At 40.9% G+C, this 24,708-nt stretch overlaps 1 protein-coding gene across 5 annotated transcripts; it reads left to right on the forward strand.

The window, feature by feature from the left end:
* The first annotated feature begins 313 nt into the window (after positions 1–313).
* On the forward strand, positions 314–14,055 carry tmprss2 (transmembrane serine protease 2). Of its 5 annotated transcripts, none has more exons than XM_021618133.3 (14): positions 314–811; positions 961–1,011; positions 1,249–1,444; positions 1,660–1,752; positions 2,036–2,152; positions 5,099–5,228; positions 6,912–7,025; positions 7,179–7,219; positions 9,336–9,504; positions 9,835–10,007; positions 10,436–10,531; positions 10,688–10,830; positions 13,332–13,484; positions 13,693–14,055. In XM_021618133.3, the coding sequence occupies exons 2-14, from the start codon at positions 997–999 to the stop codon at positions 13,699–13,701; spliced, it is 1,449 nt and encodes a 482-aa protein (XP_021473808.1). In that variant the 5' UTR covers positions 314–811; positions 961–996; the 3' UTR covers positions 13,702–14,055. The 5 variants fall into 5 exon arrangements, with proteins under 5 accessions (XP_021473808.1, XP_021473809.1, XP_090042520.1 ...); XM_036990091.2 differs by having other exon boundaries at positions 698–811; positions 939–1,011; XM_021618134.3 differs by lacking the exons at positions 5,099–5,228; positions 6,912–7,025; positions 7,179–7,219.
* The last annotated feature ends 10,653 nt before the right edge of the window (positions 14,056–24,708 follow it).

Below are 24,708 nucleotides of genomic sequence, written 5' to 3' on the forward strand. Positions count from 1 at the left end.
TACTTCCTTCCCTTTTGTTAGCCACATTACCGTATACTGTGTTTCAATCTCACAGAATTGATCATAATGCAAATTCTATTCCTAAAAGCAGATGTGCATAAACATTACATTTTAGTATTGTCACAACAAAATTCCTTGTAAAGATGTTTAACAGAAGTAAGCTGTTTTGTTTTAGGAAGGTAAAGTGCCATGTAGGCTAATCATTGCATGTAAAGTAATGATTACACTTTTTGCAATTCAGTATTTTAACTCCTATTCTCAGCAAAATTGTTGTCAACATGTATTTATTTCCTGAGTTTTCATATAGATCTCCTCATTTAGCAAGTACATTTACACACCCATAATTTGCCTTAGTGGGAAGATGCTGCCAGTAATGGACAATATATAAACAAGATACTTAGACATCATATAGAACATACAATATCAGAACAGTAACCATTAAACTCTGGAGTATAGGCTGATTGCAGTGGGAATATACAGAGGGGATATATCTATAAGCTGAGGGAGGGATACTGCCATGGCAAATATATACAGTGTTGTGCATAGTGCAGTATAGTGTAGATTAGTATCTGAAGTCATTGATGACAAGGTGCAGTATTCGGTCTAGGCCTAGACCAGGAAATCACAATGTTATTTATGTTAGTGTTATAGCTTAAATAATTGAACCACCCTTCAAGTCATGCTGTGCGCACAAGCTAAGGTGTGGTCATGGCTGTTCATTACCAGGAGCAAAGGGAGAAATGGCCTGAGGGAGAGAAAAAAGAAAGGACACCGAATCAGTATTTGAAAGCAACAGTTGAACTAATCCAAGGTAAGTCTGGAAAACAGTACCTGAAATGAATCTGCTTTCAAAAAAACAGTCATACAAGGCTTTGCTGTACATTTGTATACATTTTTTTTTGTTAATAAATATTAAACTGTGGCTAAAATGTTTTTAGAAGTTACTTCAAACTTTTTCAGATTTGATCTTATCAGTACGCTGAATGTGGTGTCGACATGAACAATAACCAGGTAACTTCAGTTGTATATCTCTGATTTGATTTTTGTTTTCTCTTTGGGAAATGGGCAGCCACGTACATTGTTCATACCAGTCATTGATGTTTTGTGGTGATTACAATACTGGTGTAATGTACCATGGACTATGTTCAACATACCATGGAAAAACCACTCCAACTTATCAAATACTTTATGGATTTCCATCATTGTAGTTAAACGGAAAACCATTATCCTTCTCTCCGCTTTCTCCAGACACCAGGTCCCCAGTATGTGAACCGTGGGTTTCAACAAGGGGAGGGAAGACCCCCTCCTTACGCCTCTGCCCCAAAGATGCACAATGTCCCCCCCTCTATTTGTCCTCAGTACGCTCCCCAGTACGCTCCCAAGACCATCAATACCCACCACACGGTCACCCCTGGACTACCACACCCAGTCCCAGAACAAAAAGGTACAGTATTTACCTTTCTACTGATATTCCTCTGTTGATAAACATCAGATGCCACACTTAAATGCAAAACAATCCTTGCCATGATTACATGCTTCCAGGGTGACACACAGATGTTAAGAGGGGCTAATGGTTGAGAGTCCTTTCATGGTAAAAAGTAGAGCAAAAAGTGTTATTGTTTGTATGTTGAGTGTTATTTTGTTTCTGCTCTCTTTCAGCGGTGAAGAAATGTCACTGTAAATGTATTGTGGCATCTATCCTCAGTGTCTTAGTTTTCCTTGGGGCAACAGGAGCGTTGGTTTGGTATTTCCGTACGTACAGAACACAGAATCCTCATACAGTAACTGTTTCTTAATTGATGCTTTGGTTGACATAAGCTGACATTAATATTAATAATGTTGAAATGATCAATGTTTTCTATGTCACTGCTTGCTACACAGTGTAAAAAGACTAGTTGACATTGTAATTAGAGGCTAAGGAAAATTACCATGTAGTTCTTATTCAGTAATTTAAAAGGACAGCAAGCGTAACCTTATAGTCATGGTCTCGTGTGTGTGTGTGTGTGTGTATGTGTGTGTGTGTGTGTGTGTCCAGTGTCCAGCCAGTGTGTGTTGGGGAGGTCCTGTAGGCAGGGTTGTGTGTATCTGAGTGCATCCAAATGGTGTGATGGCATCAGAGACTGTCCAGGAGGAGAGGACGAGACACAGTGCCGTAAGTCTCCACTCAATCATTTTTGGTTTATCATTACAGTAGACTGTTGATCCCTCAGATCTTAAGGCATTATTCTTTTAGTTGTTCCAAATGTCAGAAACGTTTGGTTCTAAATTTGACAGGAACTACAGTGCCTTGCGAAAGTATTCGGCCCCCTTGAACTTTGCGACCTTTTGCCACATTTCAGGCTTCAAACATAAATATATAAAACTGTGTTTTTTTGTGAAGAATCAACAACAAGTGGTGCACAATCATGAAGTGGAACGACATTTATTGGATATTTCAAACTTTTTTAACAAATCAAAAACTGAAAAATTGGGTGTGCAACCCCAAAGTCCTGAGTCAAGATGTAGATCACAGTAGGATACCAGTCTAAAGCCTGTGTGGCTCAGTTGGTAGAGCATGGTGCTTGCAACGCCAGGGTTGTGGGTTTAATTTCTCTCTTAATTAATTGCACATTTTTATTCATGTTTGTCTTGATTTTATATTTGCATAGAAGCGAGTTGTTTTGAATCTTTCTCACCTTTTATAGTTTTATTTGTTAACCCTCATATTACCAACATATTTTACATACGGATATGGATTACCAACCAACATATCAACTTAATTATTATTAAAACATAATTAGACATGTAAATAATTATATCTGAAAAGAAATAAATACAACAGACTGTTATTTTAGCAAAATAAAAGTTAATACAAAAAGCCATATCTCAGACTGGCCAATAAAAAGAAAAGATTAAGATGGGCAAAAGAGCACAGACACTGGACAGAGATATGGCTTTTTCTTTGCAACTCTGCCTGGAAGGCCAGCATCCCGGAGTCGCCTCTTCACTGTTGACGTTGAGACTGATGTTTTGTGTGTACTATTTAATGAAGCTGCCAGTTGAGGACTTGTGAGGCATCTGTCCTGTTAATATTATGTCTCCAGAGAAACCTGGATTCAAATATATATATATATACAGTGGGGCAAAAAAGTATTTAGTCAACCACCAATTGTGCATATTCTCCCACTTAAAAAGATGAGAGAGGCCTGTAATTTTCATCATAGGTACACTTCAACTATGACAGACAAAATGAGAAAAAAAATCCAGAAGATTTTTTATGAATTTATTTGCAAATTATGGTGGAAAATAAGTATTTGGTCAATAACAAAGTTTATCTCAATACTTTGTTATATACCCTTTGTTGGCAATGGCAGAGGTCAAACGTTTTTTGTAAGTCTTCACAAGGTTTTCACACATTGTTGCTGGTATTTTGGCCCATTCCTCCATGCAGATCTCCTCTAGAGCAGTGATGTTTTGGGGCTGTTGCTGGGCAACACGGACTTTCAACTCCCTCCAAAGATTTTCTGTGGGGTTGAGATCTGGAGACTGGCTAGGCCACTCCAGGACCTTGAAATGCTTCTTACGAAGCCACTCCTTCGTTGCCCGGGCGGTGTGTTTGGGATCATGTCATGCTGAAAGACCCAGCCACATTTCAACTTCAATGCCCTTGCTGATGGAAGGAGGTTTTCACTCAAAATCTCACGATACATTGCCCCATTCATTCTTTCCTTTACAAGGATCAGTCGTCCTGGTCCCTTTGCAGAAAAACAGCCCCAAAGCATGATGTTTCCACCCCCATGCTTCACAGTAGGTATGGTGTTCTTTGGATGCAACTCAGCATTCTTTGTCCTCCAAACACTACGAGTTGAGTTTTTATCAAAAAGTTTTAAGACCATATGACATTCTCCCAATCTTCTTGTGGATCATCCAAATGCTCTCTAGCAAACTTCAGACGGGCCTGGCTTAAGCAGGGGGACACGTCAGGCACTGCAGGATTTGAGTCCCTGGCGGCATAGTGTGTTACTGATGGTAGACTTTGTTACTTTGGTCCCAGCTCTCTGCAGGTCATTCACTAGGTCCCCCCGTGTGGTTCTGGGATTTTTGCTCACCGTTCTTGTGATAATTTTGACCCCATGGGGTGAGATCTTGCGTGGAGCCCCAGATCGAGGGAGATTATCAGTGGTCAGTTATCACTTCCATTTCCTAATAATTGCTCCCACAGTTGATTTCTTTAAACCAAGCTGCTTACCTATTGCAGATTCAGTCTTCCCAGCCTGGTGCAGGTCTACAATTTTGTTTCTGGTGTCCTTTGACAGCTCTTTGGTCTTGGCCATAGTGGAGTTTGGTGTGTGACTGTTTGAGGTTGTGGACAGGTGTCTTTTTTATACTGATAACAAGTTCAAACAGGTGCCATTAATACAGGTAACGAGTGGAGGACAGAGGAGCCTCTTAAAGAAGAAGTTACAGTTCTGTGAGAGCCAGAAATCTTGCATGTTTGTAGGTGACCAAATACTTATTTTCCACCATAATTTGCAAATAAATTCATTAAAAATCCTACAACGTGATTTTCTGGATTTTCTTTTCTCATTTTGTCCGTCATAGTTGAAGTGTACTTATGATGAAAATTACAGGCCTCTCTCATCTTTTTAAGTGGGAGAACTTGCACAATTGGTGGCTGATTAAATACTTTTTTGCCCCACTGTATATATATTTTTAACGTTTGTCCTAAATTAATTACTTTTCGTAGAATACACACCAGCACAGCTCTCTATGTAGATTCAGAGCCTATCGGAGTTCTGTATTGCAGTTCTGTCAAGTATTTATACTATTGGCAGACTTTGTATACTATTGTAAGATTTTTGTATTTATTGTAGGCGGAATTGGGTGTTTTTGTCTGTAGTCAAAAACTACCCCAGTTGGTAGAATGAGGGTTAAGCACCTTGAAATGCATTTTTTTTTTAAATAAATGTGCTTAAGTTTGATTTGATGCTGTGTCTAGGAACACTCTGTTAGAATTCAGGTAGCTATGTTTTTTTTATATGATTTGTGCCCAAACCCCATCCCACCCAATTTGAACACTATTCGTCAATCAATTGTAATATCTACTTTCTTCTACCAGTGCGCCTCTATGGGTCTGGTTCTGTGCTGCAGAGTTACTCATCAGACAGTCAGACGTGGAAGCCAGTGTGTGCTGATGACTGGAATGACAACTTTGGCAGGGCCACCTGTAAAAAGATGGGATACAGCAGGTGGGCCACCATGAGAAATAGGTTCACATACGTGTCATAGAGTATCTGTAATTGTAACTGTAATCACAGTTCCCACTGTGACTATTAAAACCTACCCAAACCAGAAACCGTGGATAGATGACAGCGTTCACCCAAAACTGAAAGTGCAAGCCACCGCATTTAACCATGGTAAGGTGACTGGAAATATGGTTGAATACAAACAGAGGTTATTCCCTCCGTAAGGCAATCAAACAGGCAAAATGTCAGTACAGAGACAAAGTAGAGTCGAAATTAAACAACTCAGACAAAAGACGTTTGTGGCAGGGTCTGCAGACAATCACAGACAACAAAGGGAAAACCAGCAACGTCGCCCCGTCGCACTCACTTCTGTCCTCATGAAGTGCTTTGAGAGGCTAGTTAAGGATCATATTACTTCTACCTTACCTGACACCCTAGATCCACTTCAATAGATCCACAGACAATGCCATCACAATGCACACTGCCCTATACTGTCTGGACAAGAAGAAAACCTCTTTAAGAATCCTGTTCATTGACTACAGCTCAGCCTTCAACCCCATAGTACCCTCCAAGCTCACCGTTAAGCTCCGGGGCCCTGGGTCTGAACCCAGAAAAAGTGCCTCTTCAAACTCAGGATGCTGAAGTAATTTGGCTTGGCTCGTAAGACCCTAACAAACTTTTACAGATGCACAATTGAGAGCATCCTGTCCGGCTGTATCACCACCTGGTATGGCAACTGCACCACCCGCAACCGCAGGGCTCTCCAGAGGGTGGTGCGGTCTGCTCTCTAGGACACCTACAGCACCCGATGTCACAGGAAGGCCAAAAAGATCATCAAGGAAAACAACCACCTGAGCCACGGCCTGTTCACCCCGCTATCATCCAGAAGGCGAGGTCAGTACAGGTGCATCAAAGCTGCGACCAAGAGACTGAAAAACAACTTCTATCTCAAGGCCATCAGACTGTTAACTAGCCATCACTAGCCAGCTACAACCTTGTTACTCAACCCTGCATCTTAGAGGCTACCACCCTATAAACATACACAAGGAACCACTGACCACTTTAATAATGGAACACTGGTCACTTTAATAATGGAACCACTGACCACTTTAATAATGGAACACTGGTCACTTTAATAATGGAACCACTGACCACTTTAATAATGGAACAATGGTCACTTTAATAATGGAACACTGGTCACTTTAATAATGGAACACTGGTCACTTTAATAATGGAACACTGGTCACTTTAATAATGGAACACTGGTCACTTTAATAATGGAACACTGGTCACTTTAATAATGGAACACTGGCCACTTCAATAATGGAACACTGGTCACTTTAATAATGTTTACATACTGCTTTACTCATCTCATATGTATATACTGTATTCAATTCTACTGTATTTTACTCAATGCCACTCTGACATTGCTCATCCTAATATTTATAAACTCCATTCTTTTACTTTTAGATGTGTGTGTATTGTTGTCTATTGTTAGATACTACTGCACTGTTGGAGCTAGGAACACAAGCATTTTGCTACACCCGCAATAACATCTGCTAAATATATGTCGGTGACCAATACGATTTGATTTGGTAAACTCTGTACCGTACATACAGTATAATGTGCATTACATAAGGGCTATTTAAGGGGCATGTACTGACCAGGTCTATCTCTGCTTCCAAGTGGGTCCTACGTTCGGTCCTCACAAAGAAACCCAGGCTCCTTGGCTTCCGAGGGCTATTTGAAGCTGTCTAGCTTTGACCCCCAATCCCTTCTACAGAGGCAGCTAACTGGAAGGTGAGTTTAACATGAATGCACTCTCTTATTCAATCAAAACAAACAAAATGTTGTCTATACAGATTTTTGTTGAGTGGTGAACAATACATACAAAATGGAGTTCAAGTACAGAATTGCTTCCATAAACTTTTGTGACGTCACTTCTGCCTGCAGTCCCTACTGCTCAGCACAAGCAGTCTCCCTGCAGTGTATTGGTAAGCCATTACTTTTCCCTTCCACTAATTCTCAGTACAGGCTCAGATTACCTTCAGGTTAGAGATTATAGAAACACATTCAGGGGAACAAATCTCAAGTCACATGATCACTGTTACATTTACATCTGTTATTGCTAGGCAGGAAATTAAGTGATGCGGGGGCCATAAACTGTTCCTTCTCCATTAATGTGACCTGACCTTCCTCACTAAACCACATCTCTCCACCCTTATCAATGCCTGGTACGTGATTGCCCTTCCTTTACTCAAAACATTCCCCGTACAGATAACCATTAACTTCTGGTGTACAAACTAGACTATGGCACTCAATATTTCAAGGTGATAATTTACAACATTAGAACTCATCATCATTCAGCAGACTCTCCAGAGTCACTTACAGTAGTGAGTGCAAACACCCCCCCCGGGAATCAAACTCACAACGCTGGTGTTGCAAGCACCGTGCTCTACCAACTGAGCCACATGGGACCGTGTTTAGACTGGTTTACTACTGTGATCTATATCTTGACTAGGGACGTTGGCAATGGCGGTCAGTGGCGTTTAAGATTAGGGAGGATTATGTTTTTTTCATGAGCATGGCCTTATTTCTATTACAGCATGTAAAATGACTCTCATTCATATTACATTCACTCAGTTCAGTGATAATTCAGTGATCGGTTTACATGATACTCAAATTTTCCCTATACCCATCATGAGGTTGCTACAATCTAGCCTATGAATGAAAGTTTACAATGTAGGTGCACACAGGTCGAGAGACAAATTTGAGGTGACAGACAGTGACATATGGACTCTTGCTTGCATCTATCTGATATAGGGTGTAATCATTAGTCCAACAGTTGCAAACAAGAGTTTCTATTGGTCTAATTCAGGTCTGTTTATCCCCATTTTGTTCAGTTTGCTTCCGTTTAAGAAACGTTTTTCAACAGAATTGGCGGATTGAACACATCCCTGATCACGTGTAAACACAGTTCACTGTCATGGCAGCCATGTCCTATGCACTCTCCTTCTCTCACCACTTGCCTTTGCTTGTGGAGCGAAACACATCAGTTGTATGTGACCAGGCGAAATAAAATTTCCAAGCCAAACCGCTACACACAGCCTACATCGTTGTCACCACATTAGCTAAAGTAACGTCATAGTCAGCATAGCTAATAGAACTAACAAGTTAGTAAACCCGCTGCAATCATGCAGTAACGTTACAGTGTACAGTCAGTAAGTAGTTACAACGGCTGACCCCGGTGGCAATAAATGAGTAATACCAAAAGCTTACCTTGACTTGGAAGAGTTCCAGTGTTGTATTGGAAAGTCATAGCCAGCTAGCTAACATAGCATACCTCTGTTTGAGCAGGGTGTTTCAGTAGGCTAAACTAGTTAGCTGCATTTGCTAGCTAAGTAAGTGAAACTGAACATCTCTCTCGCTCTATTTCTCTCTTGCTTCTCCTTCATTTTGGAAGAAAATAATTTGTTCAAAACTATTAAACTATTGTCTTATCTCTCTTTAAGTCAACTACTCACCACATTTTATACACTGTAGTGCTAGTTATAGCTATTTATTTCAGTATTAGATTAATTCTCTGATCCTTTGATTGGGGGACAACATATCAGTTTATGCTGCAAGAGCTCTGATTGGCTGGCGGACATCCTCCAGAAGTTGTCATAATTGCTGTATAAATCTATGGAAGGGGGGTGAGAACCATGAGCCTCCTAGGTTTTGAACTGAATTCAATGTACCCAGAGGAGATGGTGCTACCCTACAGAGTGCTGTTGAGGCTACTGTAGACCTTCTTCGAAAAATAGTGTGTTTAAATCAGTTATTTGGTGACGTGATTATATTTAGTGTAGTTTTATCTAAAAATGATACATTTTTAAATGTTTTACAATTAAACAATTTATGAAATTCACTGAAGAGGATGGTCCTCCTCTGAGGAGCCTCCACCAGACTTTGGGGTTGGCTATGGAAACATAGGGATGCTATATCATTTCTACATAATACATAGCCAGATATAAACCCTGTTGTGTTCATCTTGAGCCAGACTGGCCATGCAGCTCTCTTTGCCCTACAAAGTTAGTCTTTGAAATGTGTGTGTTGGATTGCTTCCAGACTGTGGTGTCAGTATAGCAGCTCCTTGGAGCCGAATCGTAGGGGGGGATATAGCAGTGAGCGGTGCCTGGCCATGGCAGGTCAGTCTGCACGCCAGGGGCCAGCACCTGTGTGGAGGCTCCATCATCAGCCCTGAGTGGATCCTCACTGCCGCCCACTGCGTAGAAACGTGAGTTTAACTGCAACTTATTTAAAGGGAATAAAAACATGTTTAATTAGCCATTTCAATTTTAAAAGCATACGTTTCACACCAAACATCATCTGTTCCTCTCAAAGAAGTCTTCGGCAATGAAGCAGAGGAGGATGGATCTCCTAAAAATGTTACAATATAATAAAAACAAACAAAATAAAAAAACATACAACTATTCAAAGCATCCTTGTGAATAAAACAACACTATACAATAGCATGATTGTGTGGTGGCAGCATGACAACCATGAAAAAGCAAAGATCACCTGAGGACATACTGTTGTCTGTTTTCTCTCTCATTGTGTATGGTAGGCTATCAAGGCCCAGTCAGTGGACGGTGTATGCTGGCTATCTGGCCTTGACCCAGATGGATTTTGCCACTGGGAATTCAGTGGGACACATAATCTCTCATGAAAAGTACGACAAGCAGACTAGTGATAATGACATCGCTCTCATGAAACTCAGCACACCCCTCACTATGTCAAGTAAGTCTGTGTTCCATTTCAGACATTTGAAAAAGCATGATCCAATAGAAAATCCCTTTTAGGGTTTGGAAAAAGAAGAGTATCATAAAGTGACTAGGCATAAAGTGACTAGGCAACGGGATAGATTATCAATAGTAACAGCAGTGTATGTGTTGAGTCCAAAGAGTTAGTGCAAAAAGGGTAAATGCAGATAGTCTGGGTAGCTATTGGTTAAATCTTTAACTAAATATGTAGCAGTCTTATGGTTTGGGGGTAGAAGCTGTACAGCGTCCCTGGTGGTTCCAGACTTTGTGCATCGGTGCCATGAGGTAGAAGAGAGTACAGTCTATGACTTGGGTGGCTGGAGTCTTTGACATTTTTTAGGGCCTTCCTATGACACCACCTGGTGTCGCAACCTTCTGATTGCCAACTATGGTGTTATGTTGCAGATACGGTGAGACCAGTCTGTCTGCCCAATGTCGGCGTGAATCTGACTCCCCAGCGAGAAGCCTGGATCTCTGGATGGGGGTCCATTAGGAGTGGTGGTAAGACATCTCTTATTACAGGACCAATGACTGTCATTATTAAACACAAGTCAAAGGTTTTATGATTGATGTTATAAGATTTAAAGAATATAATGAATTTGTTGTAATGAAGCCGTATGATTGACTTATGATTGCTAATCGTTTTTATGGCTCCAGGGTCGTCGTCGGGAAACCTGCGTCAGGCCCAGATCACCATGTACAGCAGAGAGACATGTAATGCATCGTTGGTGTATAATGGACTTGTAACCGCCTCTATGATCTGTGCTGGGACACTGGCAGGAGGAGTGGACTCATGTCAGGTCAGATTCACACATAGAACCAACATACATGTGCAGCACATACTGTAGGCTATCTAATCCTTGTTTAGGGGAAGGTTTTTGTGGTTTTTTACTTACTGCATGTATTCTTTATTATTTGATTGAATGTTTTGTTGGATTAGTTGTTTTCTGATTGTGTTATTGTAACCGGTGTGAAATGGCTAGCTAGTTGGTGGGGTGCGTGCTAATAGCGTTTCAATCGGTGACGTCACTTGCTCTGAGACCTTGAAGTAGTGTATATGAAGTATACTCATGTTTTTGAAGGTACAATGCAATCGGAAAGTATTCAGACCCCTTCACTTTTTCCACATTTTGTTACGTTACAGCCTTATTCTAAAATGAATTCAATTGTTTTTTCCCTTCATCAATCTACACACAATACCCCAAAATGAGAAAGCAAAAACAAGTTTTTAGATATTTTAGCAAATTTATATAAAGAAATATAATCATAATCAAATGTACATACGTTTTCAGACCGTTTACTTTGCTGAAGCACCTTTGGCAGCGATTACAGCCTCGAATCTTCTTGGGTATGACACTACAAGCTTGGCACACCTCTATTTGAGCAGTTCCTCTCAAACGCTGTCAGGTTAGATGGGGAGCGTCGCTGCACAGCTATTTTCAGGTCTCTCCAGAGTCCGGTCTCTGGCTGGGCCACTCAAGGACATCCAGATACTTGTACCGAAGCCACTCCTGCGTTGTCTTGGCTGTGTAGTTAGGGTCATTGTCCTGTTGGAAGGTGAACCGTCGCCCCAGTCTGAGTTCCTGAGCATTCTGGATCAGGTTTTCATCAAGGATCTCTCTGTACTTTGCTCCATTCATCTTTCCCTCGATCCTGACTAGTCTCCCAGTCCCTACTGCTGAAAAATATCCCCACAGCAGGATGCTGCCACCACCATGCTTCACAGTACATATGATGTCAGGTTTCCTCCAGGCGTGACACTTGGCATTCAGGCCTTTAGGTCCTTTAGGTGCTTTTTTGGCAAACTCCAAGCAGGCTGTCATGTGCCTTTTCCTGAGGAGGGACTTCCGTCTGGCCACTCTACCATGAAAGCCTGATTTGGTGGAGTGCTGCAGAGATGGTTGTCCTTCTGGAAGGTTTTCCAATCTCCACAGAGGTACTCTGGAGCTCTGTCAGAGTGACCATCGGGTTCTTGGTCAGCTCTCGGAAGAGTCTTCTTCCATTTAAGAATGATGGAGGCCACTGTGTTCTTGGGGACCTTCAATGTTGCTGAAATGTTTAGGTACCCTTCACCAGATCTGTGCCTCGACACAATCCTGTCACGGAGCTCTACGGACAATTCCTTCGACCTCATGGCTTGGTTTTTGCTCTGACATGCACTGTCAACTGTGGGACCTTATAAAGACAGGTGTTTGCCTTTTGAAATCATGTCAAATCAATTGAATTTACCACAGACTCCAATCAAGTTGTACAAACATCTCAAGGATGATCAATGGAAACAGGAAACAGGAGTCTCATATTAAAGGGTCATATGTAAATAATAGTTATGCAAATAAGGTTTCTGTTTCTAAAAACCTGTTTTCGCTTTGCCATTATGGGGTATTGTGTGTAGATTGATGAGGATGTTTTGCATTTTTTATACATTTTAGAATAAGGCTGTAAAGTAACAAAATGTGGAAAAAGTGAAGTGGTCTGAATACTTTTGTTTTATTTTGTATTTATTTATTTAACATTTTATTCAACAAGGCAAGTCAGTTAAGAACACATTTTTATATACAATGATGGCCTACCAAAAGGCCTCCTGCGGGGACGGGGGCTAGAATTAAAAATAAAAATATAGGACATAACACACATCACGACAAGAGAGACACCACAACACTACATAAAGGGAGACCTAAGAATGGCAGCAACACATGACAACATAGTATGGTAGCAGCACCACATAACAACAACATGGTAGCAACACAATATGGTAGCAGCACAAAACATGGTACAAACACTATTGGGCACAGACAACAGCACAAAGGCAGGAAGGTAGAGACAACATCACGCAAAGCAGCCACAACTGTAAGCAAGAGTGTCCATGATTGAGTCTTTGAATGAAGAGATGGAGATAAAACTGTCCAGTTTGAGTGTTTCTTTGCAGCTCGTTCCAGTCGCTAGCTGCAGTGAACTGAAAACAAGAGTGACCCAGGAATGTGTGTGCTTTGGGGACCTTTAACAGAATGTGACTGGCAGAACGGTTGTTGTATGTGGAGGATGAGGGCTGCAGTAGGATTATCAGTTAGTGAGCGCTAAGAGGGTTTTATAAATAAGCATCAACCAGTGGGTCTTGCGACTGGTATACAGAGATGACCAGTTTACAGAGTAGTATAGAGTGCAGTGATGTGTCCTATAAGGAGTATTGGTGGCAAATCTGATGAAGTTGACTGTACATTCCAAATGCACCATATTAAAGTTATGGTCCCATTTTGTAATGCTAACATAGGAGGGGTAGCGGGTAACTTCTTGTGTCTTGCAGGGGGACAGTGGAGGACCAATGGTGGCCAAGGAGGGTTCAGTATGGTGGCTGGTAGGGGACACTAGCTGGGGTATAGGTTGTGCCCTGAAGAACAAACCAGGAATCTATGGCAATGTCACCCACTTCCTCCCCTGGATATATGAACAAATGCAGGTAGGTACTAACAGTAGGACAATGATAACAGAAAGTGAATTATTGTAAGAAAAGATAGGCAAAGAGGATATATACATTTATTTTATTTTTTTTACATAAAAAAAAAATGTAAATCATTGAGTCACCAATCAGTGCAGCATATATAGGACCAATACAATTAAGATTATTACTTTAAAACATGTTTTATACATTTTGAATTTCCTTGCAGAAGAATTGATGGAGATGCCAATGAAGACGCACCCTGTTGCTTATCAAATTCACCTGTCTGAAATAAAGCTTTTAAATACATTACATGTACACTGCTTTCAGATATTTTTTGTGCCTGTTGACTTCTAATATTTAAGTTTTCAGGGAATATCTATTTGACATTTTTTTATTAAGATATTTTTATCATGTTGAGGAAAGGTATGCAGGAATTGTTATTTTGAAAGGGAGTACTGTACTCTGCATACTTGCACACACATAAATCCATGTTTTGGTCATACCTTTTTTGTTTTACATGATCAGAGCCTTTTCTCATTTTTATGAACCTGTGTATGATAATATAAAGTATTAATTGACACAAAATAAAGTGTTATGTTTTTATGTACATAAAATATTTTTGCAGTGTTTATTAATTAAAACAAATGTGTTAGAGTGAGTCAGACACTGATACATGTACACTTGCACATTGAATACAGCCAGCCCAGGTAAAAATAATGAATACATACAGTACCAGTCAAAAGTTTGGACACAACTACTCATTCAAGGGTTTTTCTTTATTTTGACTATTTTCTACATTGTAGAATAATAGTGAAGACAGCCAAACTATAATATAACACACATGGATAGTAACCCCAAAAAAATCCACCCTTTGCCTTGATGACAGCTTTGCACACTCTTAGCATTCTCTCAACCAGCTTCATGTCACCTGGAATGCATTTAAATTAACAGGTGTGCCTTGTTAATTTGTGGAATTTCTTTCCTTCTCAATGCTTTTGAGCCAGTGTTGTGATAAGGTAGGGATGGTATACAGAAGACAGCCCTATTTGGTAAAAGGCTATATTATGGCAAGAACAGCTCAAATAAGCAAAGAGAAATGACAGTCCATCATTACTTTCAGACATGAAGGTCAGTCAATCTGGAAAATTTCAAGAACTTTGAAAGTTTCTTCAAGTGCAGTCACAAAAACCATTGAGCGCTATGATGAAACTGGCTCTCATGAGGACCGCCACAGGAAAGAAAGACCCAGAGTTACCTCTGCTGCAGAGGATAAGTTCATTAGAGTTAACTGCACCTCAGATTGCAGCACAAATAAATGCTTCATGGTTGAAGTAACAGACACATCTCAATATCAACTGTTCAGGGGAGACTGCGTGAATCAGGCCTTCGTGATCGAATTGCTGCAAAGAAACCACTACTAAAGGACACCAATAATAAGAAGAGACTTGTTTGCCAGGAAACACGAGCAATGGACATTAGACCAGTGGAAATCTGTCCTTTGGTCTGATGAGTCCAAATTTGAGATTTTTGGTTCCAACCGCCGTGTCTTTGTGAGACGCAGAGTAGGTGGACGGATGATCTCTGCATGTGTGGTTCCCAACATGGAGCATGGGGGAGGAGGTGTGGGGGTGCTTTGCTGGTGACACTGTCAGGGATTTATTTAGAATTCAAGTTACACTTAACCAGCATGGCTACCACAGCATTCTGCAGCGATACGCCATCCCATCTGGTTCGCGCTTAGAGGGACTATCATTTGTTTTTCAACACGACAATGACCCAAAACACACCTGCAGGCTGTGTAAATGCAATTTGGCCAATAAGGAGATTGATTGAGTGCTGCATAAGATGAGCTGGCCTCCACAATCACCTAACCTCAACCCAGTTGAGATGGTTTAGGATGAGTTGGACCGCAGAGTGAAGGAAAAGCAGTCAACAAGTGCTAAGGATATGTGGGAACTCCTTCAAGACTGTTGAAAAAGCATTCCTCATGAAGCTGGTTGATAGAATGCCAAGAGTGTGCAAACCTGTCATCAAGGTAAAGGGTGGCTACTTTGAATAATCTAAAATAATATATTTTGATTTGTTTAACACTTTTTTGGTTACTACATGATTTCATATGTGTTATTTCATAGTTTTGATGTCTTCACTACTATTTTACAATGTAGAAAATAGTAAAAATAAATAAAAACCCTTGAATGAGAAAGTGTGTCCAAACTTTTGACTGGTGCTCTGTATCATGGACATTCATTTCAAATAATCATGAAAATGCTTTCCAACACTTCTGTCTACAGTATCTGCCCCTCTTCTGGCAAGGCTCCAAATTTGTCATTATGAAATATTCTTGGGTCATCCTGCATAATCTGGAACAACCCAACAGCAAAACGTGATCTTAATCTGATCACCCTGTTGTTGCAGGACATTTCCTATTGGAAATTTAAAAAAGCTTCTTAAATTTGTAATTTCCACTTAAAAGTTTCAGACTTGATTTGCCCTAACTTGTATCAACCCCTACAAAAGTGTCCATTAATTATAATCCACACAATAATCACATTTCCTGTTGCGGAATTATTATTATTATTATTATATTATTTTCCTGCCTTGAGAAACTGGTCAAATTAAGATTCAACGTCTGTTTTACATGACATACTTACAGCACAACAATGGCCATTTGACTTTTAAAGTCTAAGTGTGTGTGTCTACACTATTTATCAGCAGTGGAAAATGGACCAACCAACAATGAGTTCAATTATGGCTTTACCTTCTCCCTATTGATGTTGTCAGGAAAAGTGACACCTTTGTCACTCAAGAAGTGTAGTAGGCGCTACCTCTATTTCCTTCTTTGCCTCTGGACTAAACCTGTTTCAAATAGGAAAAATAAAAACCTTGTGTGAACGTCTTGGAGTTAGATACTGTAAGTATATAAGTAAATGATCTGCTGTAAACATGGTGCATACGTGGTGTCACTGTAGAGCATCAGACATAATATAAAGCACGTGTGATTTTCAAATACCTTAGGCGACATACAATACCTACCTGGAGGTTGACATTCTTAGTTCCATGCAACTTAAGTTCATACAGTTGTGGTCTTCATGTTCACAAAATGTTCTGTCAACATACTGTAATGCTCACGTACTTCTCATTTGTAAAATACGTCAACAAATGTTGCCATCAGCACAAAGGAGACGTTTGGAATATTGTGCATGAAGTTGACCAATGCCGCTGAGTTATCCAGGCCTATATGTTCCAGGCAGAGGCAGGACAAGCAGTGAATACCCATGTTGACAAGTATGTTGGTTATTAATGATCAACACCCAAACACTGACCCTGCCCCCCTCATGTGTGCTACACAAGGTGTCCTCATCATAATGTGTTCCACATCCCACAAGGGGGCCGTCGTAAGCCAACAGGGCTCCGTAGTTAATGTGTGGTGAACCATAATGGAGGACGGTTTATGCTTGGTAACGTACATGCTTCAGATCAGGAAGTCTGGCCTGCCCCTTTCCATTCTTAGATCTGTTGTTTTTTACATCCCTTATCCCCTCTTAAGTTACAATGCAGTAGGGGCTGTGTGTTTATTGTGTCACGTGACTCTCATGATGGTTAGATGAGATCTTTCATAACGTGATAATCATCATAGTAATACAACCACAGAGAATAGAAATGATCCATTTCATAGATGATATCTGTGATTTTTGAAAAATGTTGCACAATTCTGATTAGTCAGATTGGCCTAGGAGTATCTTTTCGCCCAACATCAAATGCAGCTGTATCTATCTTTTTAGGATCTCTGTGTTAGTATGAAATATGTTCACCTCTAAAGTTACAATAAAGATCTCATAAGCTGACAATCTGGACAATCCTTACCATTGACAGCAACAATATTCACCCCCTTGCCAATATTGCGATCCCCAATAATACTGCTGGAAAATAATATATTATATTGTTAATGAGTTCATTTACATGTAAATCAATAAAAATCCAAACTTCTGGTTAGAATTATCAATCTTACACTATATAAACTATTCATAAATGTATTATACACAAATAAATAAAAATGATAAGCAGAGGCATGCAAATGTTTATATCTGTGATTAATGAGGGAGATGTGGGAATTACATTTCCTGGAGCTGTTTCTGTATGAGACAAACATGACTACTTCCTTGTGTAATTGTGCCCCAAGATTCAGACTGAGAGTGACTCAGCAGAGTTCTGTGATCCCTCCCTCTCAGACCGTTGTTTTCAAGGTTTTTTAGTTCACCTATTGAAGGGTGAAACTCCTGAATGTGTTTCTTAGGAAACTATTTAAGGATATTCTGTACCATTTATTTTATTTGTATGCTTATTAATATGACAAGGAAAACACAGCAGGGATTGGACCATTACAAAGCCTGGTTGTTTCTTAATACAGTTGTACTTTTTACTATAGAGGTCATAAGTGAAAACTGACATTTCATCTTCAAAACAGACTCATGAGTGGCCACAATCTTGAACGCAAAGCTTCCTGGGAGGAATGGAGACAGGCTGTAACACATCTGGCTTGCTGTGACTTTAAAAAGTAACATAATTATTTTAGGTAACAACAGTTGGAGTCGGAAGTTTACTTGCACCTTAGCCAAATACGTTTAAACTCGGTTTTTCACAATTCCTGACATTTAATCCTTCATCACGTTCTCTGTGGGTCAGAAGTTGACAATTAGTATTTGGTAGCATTGCCTTTAAATTGTTTAACTTGGGTCAAACATTTTGGGTAGCCTTCCACAAGCTTCCCACAATAAGTTGGGTGAATTTTTGGCCCATTCCTATTGACAGAGCTGGTGTAACTGAGTTGGGTTTGTGCTCGCACACGCTTTTACAGTTCTGCCCACAAATGTTCTATGGGATTGAAGTCAGGGCTTTGTGATGGCCACTCCAATACCTTAACTTTGTTGTCCTTAAGTCATTTTGCCACAACTTTGGAAGTATGCTTGGGGTCATTATCTATTTGGAAGACCCATTTGTGACCAAGCTTTAACTTCCTGACTGATGTCTTGAGATGTTGCTTCAATATATCCACATCATTTTCATTCCTTATGATGCCATCTAGCTAGTGAAGTGCACCAGTCCCTCCTGCAGCATGATGCTGCCACCCCCGTGCTTCACAGTTGGGATGGTGTTCTTCGGCTTGCAAGCCTCCCCCTTTTTCCTCCAAACATAATGATGGTCATGATGGCCAAACAGTTCTGTTTTTGTTTTAACAGACCAGAGGACATTTCTCCAAAAAGTACAATCTTTGTCCCCATGTGCAGTTGCAAACCATAGTCTGGCTTTTGTATGGCGGTTTTGGAACAGTGGCTTCTTCCTTGCTGAGCGGCCTTTCAGGTTATGTCGATATAGGACTCATTTTACTGTGGAAATAGATGCTTTTGTACCTGTTTCCTCCAGCATCTTCACAAGGTCCTTTGCTGTTGTTGTTCTGGGATTGATTTGCACTTTTCGCACCAAAGTATGTTCATCTCTAAGAGACAGAACACGTCTCCTTCCTTAGCAGTAGGAAGGCTGTGTGGTCCCATGGTGTTTATACTTGCGTACTATTGTTTGTACAGATGAACGTGGTACCTTCAGGCATTTGGAAATTGCTCCCAAGGATGAACCAGACTTGTGGAGGTCTGCAATTTTTTTCTGAGGTCCTGAGAGGCCCTGAGTTTGAAGGTATGCATTGAAATACATCCACAGGTGCACCCCAAATTTGACTCAAATTATGTAAATCAGCCTATCAGAAGCTTCTAAAGCCATGACATAATTTTCTGGAATTTTCCAAACTGTTTAAAGGCACAGTCAACTTAGTGTATGTAAACTTCTGACCCACTGGAATTGTGATACAGTGAATTATAAGTGAAATAATCTGTCTGTAAGCAATTGTTGGAAAAATTACTTAAAAGTCCTAACCAACTTGCCAAAACTATAGTTTGTTAACAAGAAATTTGTGTAGTGGTTGAAAAACGAGTTTTAACGACTCCAACCTAAGTGTATGTAAACTTCCGACTTCAGCTGTATAACTACATACACTACATTCATCTGATGTCTTCCAGGGCCGGCACTGCTTTGACCTGGCTCGTTCTGTTCTCTTTCTATTCTAGGGAAAAGGTGGCACCAAAGTACCAGGCAAGACCACAGAAGATTTGCGGACTGTACACTGACACAAACCAGGCAACTGCCATAATTGACAATCATGGTTATGCTAGAGTAGGAAAGTTAATTTAAAAAACGAAATACATTTGATGTTCAGATGGTCTTAAAAAATGCAGATGAACATCAGATGAACATTCAGAAAAGACAATGTCTCATAGTAATGTTGTGTGCAGATCTATGATCAGGTCCCCCCTGTCCATATAATCATTTTTATTATGATCAGCACCTACCCTGAGACGCTTTATGAGGGCCCTGGAGGATAGGATAAAATGTCAATCGATACTGTATAGGCCTATTAGCCCATCTAACCTCAGGGTGGTGCTCCAACATCTATACTAAGAAACATTTGATTTTGCTGTGCATACCACCTAGTCAACCCTCAAGCCCTATATTGTGTTCTGCTGACCTAAATATTTCTAGCTCTCCCTTCTCTCTTTTCCACTCCGCTCTCTCCGTCTTCTCCTTTCTCTCCCCTTTTCCTCTCTCTCCTCTCTCTCCTCTCCCTCCTCCTCCCTCTCCTCTCTCCCCTCTCTCTGCTGATTCACAGCTCATTGAGCCTGGCTTGCTAATTGGCAGATGCTCAGTCACAGAGGCTGCATCTGCTACCTGTTTGTACCAATTAACAGGCCCATGACACAGCACTGACACCTCTTCAATGGCTTAACAGATGCTGCAATTAGGCACTAATTTGAATGGCCGCCTGTTTAGCATGAGGGCCCTTGTTGGCGCTGCATCATCCAAGCCAGGGGACCACCCGCTTGCCTTTCATCTATGTGCTGTTTTTGATGCCTCTCTCTCTTAAACGAGGCACGGGAAGGCATGGAAGGGAAACCCTGGTGTGTTGACAAACAAACGCTCAGCGATGGGCTAGATTAGCCCTCTACATATTTCATAATCGTAAGTGGTCACTGGTTAAGTTAGATGGGTATACAGTACATTCGGATGGGTAGAGAAATGGAAAAGGTCAAAGTAGTTATGTGCCATCTGTTTTCTTTGGTCCCAATTGGCCTCTATACAGTGCATTACTGTAACATGGCCATCTATGCGAAGGTCACAGGACCAGTCTTCCATGGCCATGCATTCTCACCAGTCTTCCATGGCCTGCATTCTCACCAGTCTTCCATGGCCTGCATTCTCACCAGTCTTCCATGGCCTGCATTCTCACCAGTCTTCCATGGCCTGCATTCTCACCAGTCTTCCATGGCCTGCATTCTCACCAGTCTTCCATGGCCTGCATTCTCACCAGTCTTCCATGGCCTGCATTCTCACCAGTCTTCCATGGCCACGCATTCTCACCAGTCTTCCATGGCCACGCATTCTCACCAGTCTTCCATGGCCACGCATTCTCACCAGTCTTCCATGGCCTGCATTCTCACCAGTCTTCCATGGCCTGCATTCTCACCAGTCTTCCATGGCCACGCATTCTCACCAGTCTTCCATGGCCTGCATTCTCACCAGTCTTCCATGGCCACGCATTCTCACCAGTCTTCCATGGCCTGCATTCTCACCAGTCTTCCATGGCCACGCATTCTCACCAGTCTTCCATGGCCTGCATTCTCACCAGTCTTCCATGGCCACGCATTCTCACCAGTCTTCCATGGCCACGCATTCTCACCAGTCTTCCATGGCCACGCATTCTCACCAATGCATTTATTTAAATTGACTGACTTCCTTATATGAACTGTAACTCAGTAACATCTTTGAAATTGTTGCATGTTGCATTTATATTTTTGTTCAGTATAGATGTATGCCGACTTGCAGTTCAATGAAGGTGCATGCATTTTAAGAAAGAAATACAAATGCAAGGGAAATGTAAATAAAAGTTCAAGAAATTGTCTCATCAGTCAAACATATTATTTAAACATTATTATTCATTAAATTAACCATGTTTATTTATCCATTAAATTCAAGTTCTCAAACAATCATCTAAAACAGATTAGAATTTGTGATTACAGCACATTTTCACTTTCTATCATTTATAACAACAAGTTATATAGGATAATGGTTGCCTGTTTTGAAACCACCTCAGTAGAAAGAGAATAATGTTGACATTGAGTATGAAACACCCTGGCTGAGATGAGTACTAACAAAATTACAACACTGTACACAGGGCTATATGCTAATCTTGAGTAAATAATTCAGAGGAGATTTAAGTAAAGAGTGGCTCATGGGTGTGATTCTGCCCCAGTTCTCAACAGCACTTTGTGTGTGTGTCATTTAGTCTAGAGGGTATGGTCAAACCAACGTACATTCCTCCACAGCCAATGAGGAGACAGCGCTTGTTACTGGGCAGTTATGGGTTTATTTTTTTCTCCTGTTCTTTTATGAGGTCGATGTCACGCGTCAAGCCTCATAGAGTCCCAGAGCAGCGTGAGTTTTTACCACACACAAGAGTCCTGCAGATGTGATGAGCATCACTGGTTTTGCAGGTCAACCAGTATTGAGCTATGGGTGCAGCTCAGCTCCCACCACACAGCCTTGTATGCAGTAGTTTAAGACAACGTACACATCTGTAAGGTCACACTATACCCGTGTATTGGTAAGGTGGTCATCACTGGAGTTTTTATTAAAAGGGAATTATTGTTTTATTTTACACAATTGTATGGTCTATTGATATATGCTTTAGTGACTTTGTCCAATGAAAAGTGGCTGAATTTGAAAAAGAAGACAAAAAAGCAAAAAGACCATGTCTGTCTTGCTGTCTTCACTGCAATATATTTGGAGAAAAGAAAAGGCATCCCTGCTTCCCTCATTTGATTTAGTCTCTTCGTTTCCTTTTCTTTTGCAGTCCCACTCGTGACCAGGGGAGGGCACTTTTCTGCATTGACATACAGTAGAAGGACTCTACTTTATAGTAGAGAGCACACGCACTGTCATGATTGTCTTTACTGGGCCAGTGAATCTTAATCTTCAGGAGCTCCATAAAGTGTTAGATGACGTGGTTACTCCGTCTAAGAACAATATCAACAATAATAACAAAAACAACTGTCATCGCATAAGAAAATGTAAACAACAATGGAATTAGACGTTAATGGCCCCCCACTTCCCAAGCAAATCAACACATGAAGCTTTCCCCTTTCTAAAGAAACTTCAGATTTTTTATTGAGATGAAGGAATAGTGAATTCTAAAAATTTGGAGACCTTGGTTAATATTTGACTACTGGTATTTATTTCCCCAGTGCACTCTTTTAGCTGGTCAATGTGATGCTGTCCACAGTTTTAATATTTAGGTCAGTGTGGCCCCCTCAGGGCCTGACAAACCACTTTCTCCAAAGAGTCACAGTGATTGACACATTCTCTGATGGCAAGTGAAGTCCTTGGCTTCTCAGGCTTTGAATTCTTGATGAGTAACATGGTATAAAATACTACACAGGAGACGGTTGTTGCTACTTTTCAATCATATTGTGTTTTACGTAAAGGGCAATTCCACCACTTTTCAACCTCATATTCATCATCTCCAGCATCAAACCAGCCTCTACATATGTGAAAACAGCGCATTTCTATGATCTATGTGTTAAAAAAGATAAGGTAAAGGTAAAAAAAATATAATTCTCTGTGACATCACAGGGTAGGTCTAAAAGGGAAAAAACGGTGACCTGGAACAAGTTTCTAGCCCAAGGGAGGGTCTTTTCTTGCTCCCCATGTCATGTCACCGTGAATCTCATAGCATTTGAAAATCGCTATTTTTTAAAAACGTTTTCAGTTTTGATGAAGTCATTGGGTAGAACTTTATATTTGTTTCTACAAAATATAGAAATGCGCCGTTTTCACATATGTTGCCACTGGTATTGTGCTGGAGATAATGACAATGAGGTTGAAAAGAGTTGCCCTATAAGATTTTTTAAAGATTCCATCAGTTGAAGTGTTTCAGCCTTCAACCACAAAATGGATACGCGGAACTTGACCGTGAACAGAAATTATTTTTCCTCTAATATCTTTTGAATCTTTCCTCCACAAACGTTAATCCGTCAGTTCCTCCAATCCCACAAACACACAGATGTCCCAGTCAGGCAGTTTTGACCGTCGGCAGCATTGAGCCGTGATGTTGTCCACCTGTTGTCCCCTGCCTGCCTCGCGCCACTGCACAGCGTTTCACCATCACCACACCACACCACACCATGCAATGTAGTCATAATCAACAGCCTGGCAAAAAACAGCATTACCAGGACATCCACTAAGCATATAATACCTGTCTTAGACCGTGGGCATCTGTTGGCATTTCCACACGATATTGGATGCAGAGTAATTACAGGCTAGGGGAAGAGGAGGAGGAGAGGGACAGACTGGGATTAAGGAGGAGAGGGAGGAGGAGAGGTATGGGCTGACAACACGCTCCTCCTGTCGTAAAGCTTGTTTCCTCTGGCCCTTTGCTCTGTTGGACTCTAGATGGCCATTCCAGGTCAGACCTCCCTCGGTGGTGCTCCTCCGACCTCTTTGGTGCGGTCTACATGCAGTCATCATCACCATGGTCTCTCTCTCTCTCTCTCTCTCTCTCTGCGTATGAGTGGTAAGGTAACTGACTGCAGACGAAAGTCAAGGAGTGAAGTTGGGGGAGGTGCATCTGTGACAGCCGAAAGTCTGCCGTTAATGTGGTTTTCCAACAGCAAGGCTCAGATCAACATAGCAGTGTTGCCATTATAACCCCATATCACACACACTCAAAAACTGAAATCAAATGTGTGTACATTGTATAGTGAGAGAGACTTAAATATCACATTCATTTGTATCCACTGTCGCGGCAAAGTGGGTTCCAATCGCGGCAAAGTTGGTTCCTGTTTCAGTCATCTTCGAATATGTGAATATGTGGACAACTACAAATACCTAGCTGTCTGGCTAGACTGTAAACTCTCCTTCCAGACTCACATTAAACATTTCCAATCCAAAATGTAATCTAGAATCGGCTTCCTATTTTGCAAACAAAGCCTCCTTCACTCACGTCGCCAAACATACCCTCGTAAAACTGACTATCCTACAGATCCTCGACTTCGGCGATGTCATTTACAAAATAGCTTCCAATCAAATCAAATCAAATCACATGTATTTATATAGCCCTTCTTACATCAGCTGATATCTC

Source organism: Oncorhynchus mykiss, chromosome 10 (assembly GCF_057628025.1).
Source record: "Oncorhynchus mykiss isolate SJ-2025 chromosome 10, ASM5762802v1, whole genome shotgun sequence".
Taxonomy (NCBI): Eukaryota; Metazoa; Chordata; class Actinopteri; order Salmoniformes; family Salmonidae; genus Oncorhynchus; species Oncorhynchus mykiss.